Raw genomic sequence first — 10,599 nt, 5'->3', positions numbered from 1 at the left:
TGAGTGCTCTCTGGGGGCTAATGCAACGGCTGCATGTCTCTCAAAATAGCCCAGCGCGGAACACGAGAGTGTGGTTGTCCCAGACTGAGAAAAACACTAGTGGTGGTCATTCTTGGATTGTGTGCCCATTGCAACATCTCCAGACCTGTTGCTGCCTCTCCGATGTAACCTATCTCCAAACCTGGTCCAGAAGAAGCCCCGGCCTGAGACTCTCTTGAATCTGCTTTTCAAACCGGTGAGAGTGCTGCTAACTGAAACTGTTAATCTCCAGCAGCTGTCGCGACTTTATTGAGCTCTGGGAAAGCGCTGTCAACATTGGCGATTGCCTTGAATTTCTATAGTTCTTTTTTTGCGTCGTGTTTATTTTTCAGCAGCTCATTGGAGATGACTGATCTGCGGCACACTATGGAGGTGGTGTCTCAAACCATTTGTCCTCGATCACGGATTCCATCAGACGAGGACCTGAAGGCGCCCAAACAGGAGAAAATGCAGCTGAAGAGGGAGATCACGCTCATCAATGGGATCTGTCTTATTGTTGGCAACATGATTGGCTCTGGGATTTTTGTGTCTCCAAAGGGAGTCTTACTCTATAGCGGCTCCTACGGGCTGTCTCTGCTCATCTGGGCGCTGGGGGGGCTCTTTTCTGTGTTTGGGGCACTATGTTACGCAGAGCTCGGCACCACTATCACTAAATCTGGAGCCTCTTATGCCTACATCCTGGAGTCCTTTGGTGGGTTTCTGGCCTTTATTCGTCTCTGGACGTCTATTCTCCTGGTGGAGCCGGCCAGTCAAGCCATCATCTCCATCACCTTTGCAAACTATCTGGTGGAGGCCTTCTACCCAACCTGTCAGCCCCCATACGATGGTGTGCGCCTCATCGCTGCTGCCTGCCTCTGTAAGAAACGCTGGCATTACACATTTACAAACTATGCAAAGTATTATGATGTAATCCAAACACTGAAGGGCCCTTTTGACACAAAAAGCCTGGGAATTTTGCCATTCCTTTCCTAACATAGGCAGAAGCGCTTACCTTCACCATTATATAATCATTAACAAACTTACTCTTAGCTTTGAACTCACCTTGTACAGCTCACCATGTAAAAATCCCTGTAAAGCTTCAGTTTGAACTCCAACAGTGCTTTTATATTAGTATGTTTCTATCCATCACACTGTGCTAGAAGTGGAAGAATGTGACACTAGTTATGCTTTATAGGTCACTACATGTCGGCTTTGTGTGGCAGAAGTTGAGATGGTATTTAGGTGAAAGAGCAAGCAGACCTTTGGCATGAGTGTATATAAAACACGGTGGGCAATTTATCAAAGTATACATTATATTGTGTGTGCTGAGTATATAGAAACCCTGCCAAAAGAGCTGAATAAAAATATAACACATTTATGTTGTAATATTTCAAACCAGGACCATATTTCTGCACATTTGTGGGTAATTTAATACCATTCACCTCTACAAAATTACAATATTAAGTACATTAAGTAGTGTTATTGTGTTTGTTTTTGGCAGGCATGCTTATTTTCATTAACTGTGCCTATGTAAAGTGGGGTACCCTGGTTCAGGATGTCTTCACTTACACAAAACTGCTGGCCCTTCTTCTCATCATTGTGGTAGGACTCTTGGCAATGTTCACGCGTGAGTTTTCATGTAGGCTTGAAATGTCTGGAACTTAACAGTGTAAATAAAGCCTAACTTAACAGGTGAAATGAAGAGCTTTGACAGACCATTTGAAGACTCGACCACTGACCCTGGGGCGGTAGCGCTTGCCTTGTACTCGGCTCTCTTCTCCTTCTCGGGATGGGACACACTCAACTTTGTCACGGAAGAGATACAAAACCCAGAGAGGTATAAAGTCACTGTTGACCAAGGTTAATAATTAGAACATCACTGATAAGGTTCAAAAAATAAGAAACTAAAACGCACACACAGATGCAATTCAACTATGTGTCATCTCTTTGCAGAAATCTACCCTTGGCCATTGCCGTCTCCATGCCGATAGTGACCGTTATTTACCTGTTGACCAATGTGGCGTACTACGTGGTTTTGGACATGCCCTCTCTGCTCGCCAGTGACGCTGTGGCTGTGGTAAGATCAGTCAGATTGATTTAGGGGTAGATGTTTATGTTTTCAAGTTTTGGATCAAATAAAGATTACTCCAGTAAGTAATTTTTAAAAAGATAGTGTAGTAACTAAATTTAACTTTTTATTTTGAAGTTTTGTTATAGGAATAGTGGGAAAGCATGAAATTGTATGTACCGTATTTAAAACGATAAATAGACAGAGCACTTTAACTGTAAAGTAGTCTTAAAGAGGCCATTACCACACACTTTTATTCAGCACAATTCACTTGACACTAAATAAAACATTGTTGTGCCATGACAGCTACACTTTGAGGCGAAAACAACTTGGAAATACCGTATTTTCCAGACTATAAGTTGCACCAGCCAAAATATGTACAATAGATAAGAAAAAAAAGCATATATATAAGTGTGAAAATAAGAAACAATATCACATATAAGTCGCTCCGGTATATAAGTATAAATATAAGTATAAGTCGCACCCCGGCAAAAACTATGAAAAAAGGTGCGACGTGTAGTCCAGAAAATACGGTAATGACTTTTGACGTTGATCACACAGACATTTGGGAACGCTGTCCTGGGCCCGTTTAAGTGGATCATTCCAATCTCTGTGGCTATGTCCTGTTATGGAGGACTCAACGCATCTATCATTGCAGCATCTCGGTAAACAGGAAGCGCTGTACTATTTCAATTGAGCTCTTTTAAAATTGTTGTCACTGACCCATTTGTTTATTTTGGCTGCAGGTTGTTTTTTGTTGGAGCCAGAGAGGGCCACCTGCCAAACAGTCTGAGTCTGATTCATGTCGAGCGCTTCACTCCCATTCCTGCACTGCTCTTTAATGTAAGTATTTGTCTTAGTGATTGTTTACAGACAGCTCATTCTTACCCTTGTTGTCCATATGGTGGTTTTAGCTGTTAAAAGGACTTTTTTATAGTATTTCACTCTTATTGTCATTGATATTTAATTTTTTGTTTATTTTCCTGATCACTTTATTTCTCCTGCTGGTCAGTTGCATGTCTGAAGGATGAACAAAAGTAATTCTGATTCTGATATACTCTTGTCATTAATATGTGACTGATGCATCCGGAAGGTTATAAAAAAATCTACAAAAATCACAATAATAGTAGAAGTCAGGGCTTGATTATTATTTGTTTTAATTCTAATTTAACTTTTTTTTACTTTATTTTTTGTATTTAGGGTTTTAATAACTAGTTATGGTAGTTATACCTTTTTGTGTATAGTTTATGGTAAAATCCCAGTTTTCTGACATCCGTTTAACAAATGAAAGGTTTTGCCACTTATTCTTATATGTCAAACGATAACTTTTGTGTGTGTTATAAAAATGTTTCACTTGTTTACAGAGGTGTTGCTAGGTAACAGTTTGGCATGACTAACAAAAACAAAGCCTGGCCTCCATGATATTAGAATATGTCAGGGTTTGAAGAACTAAGCATAAAACTCAACTAGCCAAGGTGCATGGTGTGACTGAATGTATTAGTAGCCAAAATGATCGATCTGTCTTGCATTTTTCTTGTTGGTAAAAACAGTATAATGTTAATAGTTATGCCACATGTGTCAATCACTGTGTAGTGTGTGATGGGCCTGATCTTTCTCTGTGTGGAGGACGTGTTCCAGCTCATAAACTACTTCAGCTTCAGTTACTGGCTTTACGTGGGACTGTCAGTGGCCGGTCTCATCTACCTTCGCTTCACACAGCCTGACAGACACCGACCCGTCAAGGTACTGTGCAATTATGTTTTTTAATTACCGTACAGGCCGTGAGTCGTGGGCATTTAAACCATGTCGTGATCATTTCTGAGCATTTGTAGAATAGGATTGAGACTTTGAGCTCAGTAAGATTTAACTAACAGTAGCTTACCATCTGTTTGCAGCTGAGTCTGTTTTTCCCGTTCGTCTACTGCCTCTGTAGCCTGTTTCTGGTCATCGTCCCGCTCTATTGGGACACGATCAACTCCCTCATTGGAATTGGCATTGCTCTGTCTGGAGTTCCTGTCTATTATGTGGCTATTTACCTTCCCAAAGAGAAGAGGCCAAAATGTATACACAAACTAAACGGTGAGTTATTCAACCACTTCTCTAGTCAACCTGTTTACTAAATAGTGTTAATAATTATAATATACAGCACAATAGGTAGGTAGGTGCTTTTAGATTAGGATGGGCTTCTTTCACCTGAACTGGTTTTACATGATCCTCCCACAGTCTTTATGTTGAACAAAATTGTCACGTGTTTTCTCTCTTTTCCCCCACAGACCAGGCCACTAAATTCACCCAGGTGCTGCTGTACTGCTGTCCCACCGAGTTTGACTTTGAGACAGAAGCTAAAACAAACTGAACGGTGACATTTTCATCTTGAAAGGAACAGGATCTGCTTTCCTACAGAGACCAAGGTCATGCTGAACCATGGGAACTGCCAAGTTTTAAAAAGAGCCGTCTCAAGTGTCTCTTCAGGAAATGACTTGCACTTTTCTAGGAATCTTTTAAATTGAATGAACTGGGTGATTTAGTTTTTCCACCTTTATGTATGTTAAAAAGGTGATAAGATTGCAAAGAATGTGGTTGGTGTGCAGTTTCATATTGTTGTCACAGAACAGGAGTGGGAAGTAACTTTTACTTCAAAGACTTTTGCACTTTGTATAAAACATAACTTTTGAGGTACACATTGTCACTTGTCACTATATTTTGAAAACAGGGCAGTTCTACTTTCTTTTTTTATCTACCGGTATTTATTTTTCAGTAGTTTATTTAAGGGAAAGGATAGAGGGCATTGTCACATTTACATTTATGAACCAATGCCATATCCATTGTCTAATCTGCTAATTAAATCTGCTAATTTGCAGACCTGGTCCCTGACATAAAAAAAAATCTGCTTTACAGAAGTACAATTTTACTCTTCTTTATACAAGGAACAATTTGCTGACTTTTTTGCCCTCATTTGATGTTATTTGAATTTTTTGATGGAGCACTTTGACAAGTTAATTTGCATATAAAATGGAAAGTATTATACTTGGGATATTTAATTTAACATCAAATAAACCCGTGGATCTAACAGGCACTTTTATAAGCTTTTTGAAAATGTTTTTATTTCCAATTCATATCCAATTCAACAGAATTAAGAAATATTAAAACTACAAAAACATTTTTAAAACGTCTTTATTACTCTTGAATCACTTCAAAAAAAACAATGTACCGGTACATTTTATTTAAACAATTCTGATCGATAAACTACAGTTGTCTATATCGAATCCGGGACAGATCCACTTGTTGCTGAACTTAGTGTATCCTTCTGCATTGATCAGACCGCTGCCTATGGGGAGAGCAGGTTAAAAATACACTGTATTAAACACAATTATCAAGTTATAGCAAAGTTCTCATTGAAAAATAGTAGATTATACCATCCATGAGGTTTTGCAGGCTGCAGTAGTTTGTTCGATTGGCCTCTGGGTCCTTTGATGAGTCCAGTGTTGAATCACCCTGAAGACACAAAGAAGTAGCATCAGAAGCACTGTAGGATTAAAATACTATAATATAACATAGAAAATAAGTATAAATAAATATACAAAATGGAACACATTCCCGAAGACTGTTGTGAGTTATAGAGTATGTTTTAACATCTCCATTTTATATGTTTGTGTGTTGATTTGTCTTCAAAATGTTATATGATATATGCATTCACCAAGAATTATTGCTAGTGTATATTTTATGTAGCCCACTTAACTAACATATGTTTAACTTTTATTCAAGTCATAGAATGTGCATTATTACACACATTATTTCAGTGGGACTTTTGTGGTTAAAAAATATAAAATTAAAATTAGGCCTATGTGTTTTCAAAATGTAAAAATACCCAAAGCAGGTCTCAACAAGTTCCAATTTTCAATGTTTCCACTTGCCATCACTTTGCAGAGCACAGACTGCTCAAACAGAAACTGCAGTTCGTTGACGGTCTTAGTTTTGGGAGACGTGTGTGCGGCTTTGATCAGATACGGCGAGGTAGACACAAGCTGAAACATGTACAAACTCTCGTCACTTAAAATAACTTGACAACAGTTTAGGTAAAGGGATATCTGACCTCATAAGAGCACTTCTCTCCGCTGTACAGGCAGCTCGTACTTATCTGCCACAGTTTGATCTGCCTCACCAGCCTGTTGTACACATCCTCACACAAAATCCCAAATGTCCTGCAGAAAATAACAGCTTTAAAAGATAATTCAAACGTATAGGATCAATTCAGCCGGACGTTAATCACACTATCTCATCAAGTTAGAATAGGAAAATACAAATAGGCCTATTCGCTCCATAAATAAATAAATAAATAATACTTAATCACACCTCATCTAGTCATCTTATTTAATCACATTGTATATAAACCCCCTATTCTCCCATGTCCATACTTCGCTGCCCCACTACTTCTAATATGTAAAAAGTTGTAAAAATGTTCATTATTGTGAGCAAATAATTATGCTTTATTAAAATATTTGACCTGTCCAAGAGCCATGATAATAAAGATCTATAAACACTACACTTACATTGCCTTGCTCTCAGGATGCCATTTTAGATTAATAATGTGTGACATCATGTACATATAGGCCCATATTTAAAAAATAAGTAAAAATCAATTTTTACTTTTAATAGTTAGAATACTTTTGAATGTCCAGAAATGTATTCTGCCTCTAAATATGACCAATGCGATACTTGTGATTCTTGTGGTTCTTGTATAATCAACAGGAGTGTGTCCAAAACCATGTCTAATGCAGCTCTTTTAGGACCGTGATGACTGCAAGATTTCAAGCCAGACAGCAGTGAAACACATAGGTCCACTTTACGAAGTATCTCAAACAAGTGCATATACCATCGAAACATTCATGTGCATGTTGAGTCAAAGTACCAAATAACCAACTTACCATTTGATTTTGCACTGCGGCGGTCGGTCCGTGACAGACAGGGTGAGAGTGGCCCCCAGTAAAACGGCAGACATGAGGAGTAGCCTGAGATCCATAGTGGGACGCAGACTTGTACCAAATGTGGCCAACATCCTCTACAGAGCTTAAAAACGCAGTGGTCATGCGGAAAATATAGTCGGCACAACATTGATTTTCACACATGAGAATGAAGCTAAAACTGGGGGAAAGAAAGTCAAGTAGTTTGGTATTTTAGTCACAGTACTGGCCAGTGGGTTGTTGGTCCTATTCCTGCGGTTTCGTGGGCAAGACACTCATCCAGTGTCAGTATACAGATGGATATACTTTATTGATCGCAACACAAATTCAAGTAGGCCTATGTGTACTAGTGTATTCACCGAAAGGCTTTCAAATCTGAAAAAATGGCAAAACCTGCACTTAAGTACAATTATTACTGCCAAAAAAGTATGCATAAAAAAATACAACTCAAAGTATTAACCATTTTACTGACATTTTAGTTGCATTTGGATCACTCTTTTATACAAAACCTGATGAATTAACAGTTTAACACTAACTTAAGTTGTTTTAAACCATAATCCACATTTTCCAGGAGCTCTAGCCAATCAGAGCAGGCGATGCAGTGAGTACTTTTGTCAGTTAATTTCCAACCCCTCCATACAGTAGTTAGATTTAACTTAAGTACACATTCCGTGTGTGTCTGTGAAAGAACAGAATAAAGGATACATTAAAAAAAAAGTCTGTGTCTGTGTATGATGGTAAAAGCATGTATATTTGCATGTGTGAAAGCCCTAGCTCACAATGTTAAAGATCCACTTGATAACATCCACATTTCCACATACTTTGTTGATGCTTTGGTCACTGTCTGTCTCACCTTGTGCACAGACATGTGACACATGTTCAGACAGAGGCGGCTTTATGCCTGGCACATTTACCATGAAAGAAAAACTGGTTAATCTTCTTATACTTAAGTGGAAGAATGTGGAAATAACTTCGATTACTGTCGGGATCACATGCAATGGTATTTATTTATTTATTTATTTATTTGTCTATGGGAGTTTTTATTTATTTATAGGAGATCTTCTACTGAAAGTGTTTTTCATACTTCCTATAAGTGATCTGTTCTTCTGTATCTACCTCTGTATCTACCTGCGTTGCACCAATGAAATTTCCCCATGTGGGACAATAAAGGAATATCTTATCTTATCTTATCTTATCTTAACATTGTGCATTAGCAACGACTCGTCAACTGGACCATGGTTACAATGTTTAAATGTATTTTTCATTGGTCACCATCTGCATCAACATCATCCACATTATCCTCAGTATACTTCATAGAAGATAATTGTAATACTCGACTGCACATTGAGCTTGTTAGATACAGTAGTAGGCCTTAATAAGGCTGGTGAATCACAGTTAAAAGATGAGAATACACACATTACATCCCAGAAAAACAACTGTCTTTATTTTATCACTTTATTATTAAGAATCAACCACAATATTTCCAAAGAAAAAAATAAATACATAATTGTGGATTTCAAAATTCTCAATGAAAGCCTTCAAAAAGATTTGACCTCTGAGCTTTTTTCCACCTGATACTAAAAGTGTGAAAAACATTTGTACTCGTGTGTACACAAGAGGAAATTCTATAAAATCTTAAATGCCTTCATTCTACATAAACAGGTTTCCTGAAAAGCAATAATTACATAAGTTCCAGTTGCATTGAATTGAGTCAACCTTCATGTTGAATGTTGAATGACTTTGGTTGGTTCTCCCATATGGAAGAGGCCTAACTGGGCCGCTCAGTATCTCAGAGTTTACAAGCAGAAGTCCGTTTCATCAGGTTTCAGAGAAAGACTTTACAGTTAACTTAAACACAGCATCTGGTTGTGCCTTAAGAATGATCGACGAAATCTAAAAAATAGATACACTTAAAGTCAATGAGCATCATATTTGTACATTGTCAGTCAATTCAAACACAAAATTGATTACCTTGTCTAAAACTAAATCTAGAGAGGACTCGTTCAGCATCAGTATGGACTCAAGCTGAGTCTGAAGAAAGGCCAAACCTGTGAAATAGAAAAAACACATGGATTTTCCTCAAGAAAAACATCTACAGGTGATTTTGAATGTTAATACAATAATAACATCAATTTATTGAATCTAAAAATATATATTGTGACGGCAATGTTGTTTTTACAACACACAATTAGTACCAGGAAGACAGATCAAAAACAATGACATTGTAACATAATACTTTTAAACGAATCTGGATAACAGTTTTATTATGCATTGTAGATTTAGTAAAAATATATTGTATATATAATTGTTGCTGTTTGTTTGGGTGAAAGGTCTTACTGCTCATTTCTGTGGGTGTCGGCTGAATTGCTGAAAATGGAGATTCTGTATTCGCTTGTTCCGTCGTAAAAGACACTAAGGACACAACAAAAGGTAGAGTTCCCGTGACATTACAACATTGTAAAGAGCCTGTAGGTGAGATACAGGGCAGAGCTGGAGGGTCTAAAACTATCAATCTCCATGACCAACATCACTTTTTTGGGGGGGCAATAAAGATGAATTAATTGATGATGGATTTGTTTTTGACCAAACTGCTGAAGGTTCCAGGCAGTCAAACCGACGAGACTTTCCACCTGAACGTCTTGTGCACATTTAAACTGTCTTTAGAACTAGTTTATAGTTAACATCTCTCTGAGTCTATCCTCATGAAATTAAGACTGCTACAAAGTTCAAGTTTTTCAAATCAATTGAACTAACATGAATTATCTTCTGTACATAGGCCAAACGTGCTGTAAAATGGTCTATCATACTGGTTATGAACAGAAGAACTGACCAGTGAGTTTGTGGGTCCAATTCATAACAGAATCAATGAGGTTCAAAACTTGTGGATTATCAAACACTATATTTACATCTCCTAATGTTTTATTGCACCATGAAACTGCAACCACGTTAGTACCACAACAATCATTTCAATCAGATGAATATTTGTCTTTTTTGAATGTTCTATAGTGAGAGATAGTTGGGTTGTCTTACATGTCTGAGCGTGGCATGATGTGAAGCAGAGGCCGAGGAGCAGGAGCAGCAGCATGTTGTCGTGACGATGAAACTCGACTAAAGACATCGAACTTCGGGCCACCTTTGTTCAGCTCCAGTGCAGAGGTGTGGCCCATCTAAGAATAGACCTCTGTCATTCCCGGGACAAACACGACACAACTTGGAAATATGTCGTGTGACATATGAGGAACGAGCCACACAACGGTGTTTCCCCTTTTGCATGACAATGTTCAAGTGTCACAAAGATTGTATCAAAATGAAAACCAGATAAGAGACAATGACTTGTGTATACATTTTTCATGATGATTAATAATTAAGGCTCAACACAGGTAGGTAGGGGGAGATAGGGTAACAAAATGTTTAAATTATTTATAGAGGTTAGCTTAGTTTGTTAAATAACCATTGCACTAACATGAGCATCCTGTCCTCTCAATTAAACAAAATGCAATAATAATAGTTGTCTTGTGTTTAATAATAATCTTGTGTTTTTTATAATTATGG

At 37.9% G+C, this 10,599-nt stretch overlaps 2 protein-coding genes across 2 annotated transcripts; one reads left to right on the top strand and one right to left on the bottom strand.

Moving 5' to 3' along the window:
- Nucleotides 1–104: 104 nt before the first annotated feature.
- LOC140356348 (Y+L amino acid transporter 2-like) lies at nt 105–5,166 on the top strand. The gene is made up of 10 exons (XM_072441222.1): nt 105–235; nt 372–895; nt 1,520–1,645; nt 1,711–1,855; nt 1,972–2,095; nt 2,648–2,751; nt 2,833–2,929; nt 3,680–3,829; nt 3,982–4,165; nt 4,360–5,166. Exons 2-10 carry the CDS (start codon nt 385–387, stop codon nt 4,440–4,442), a joined length of 1,524 nt encoding a protein of 507 aa, XP_072297323.1. The 5' UTR covers nt 105–235; nt 372–384; the 3' UTR covers nt 4,443–5,166.
- Nucleotides 5,167–5,204: 38 nt separating this feature from the next.
- On the bottom strand, nt 5,205–7,178 carry LOC140355829 (uncharacterized). Its single transcript, XM_072440472.1, has 5 exons — nt 7,012–7,178; nt 6,180–6,288; nt 6,001–6,111; nt 5,503–5,581; nt 5,205–5,414 (listed from the first exon to the last, which is right to left on the bottom strand). The coding sequence occupies exons 1-5, from the start codon at nt 7,140–7,142 to the stop codon at nt 5,311–5,313; spliced, it is 534 nt and encodes a 177-aa protein (XP_072296573.1). The 5' UTR covers nt 7,143–7,178; the 3' UTR covers nt 5,205–5,310.
- Nucleotides 7,179–10,599: the final 3,421 nt, after the last annotated feature.

Source organism: Eucyclogobius newberryi, unplaced genomic scaffold (genome assembly GCF_026437365.1).
Source record: "Eucyclogobius newberryi isolate DKJ021-1_F unplaced genomic scaffold, fEucNew1.0.hap1 SCAF_12, whole genome shotgun sequence".
NCBI classification, from domain to species: Eukaryota; Metazoa; Chordata; class Actinopteri; order Gobiiformes; family Gobiidae; genus Eucyclogobius; species Eucyclogobius newberryi.
The sequence above is the reverse complement of the archived record's forward strand: the minus strand, read 5'-3'. Positions and strand labels throughout refer to the sequence as shown.

Coding starts and splice junctions, on each gene's coding strand:
- LOC140356348 (XM_072441222.1), top strand. CDS start 385: ATGACTGATCTGCGGCACACTATGGAGGTGGTGTCTCAAACCATTTGT. Junction 2,752..2,832: donor TCTATCATTGCAGCATCTCG/GTAAACAGGAAG, acceptor TTTTGGCTGCAG/GTTGTTTTTTGTTGGAGCCA. Junction 4,166..4,359: donor ATGTATACACAAACTAAACG/GTGAGTTATTCA, acceptor TTTCCCCCACAG/ACCAGGCCACTAAATTCACC.
- LOC140355829 (XM_072440472.1), bottom strand. CDS start 7,142: ATGTTGGCCACATTTGGTACAAGTCTGCGTCCCACTATGGATCTCAGG. Junction 5,582..6,000: donor CTGTGCTCTGCAAAGTGATG/GCAAGTGGAAAC, acceptor TTGTGTCTTCAG/GGTGATTCAACACTGGACTC. Junction 5,415..5,502: donor CCTGCAAAACCTCATGGATG/GTATAATCTACT, acceptor CTCTCCCCATAG/GCAGCGGTCTGATCAATGCA.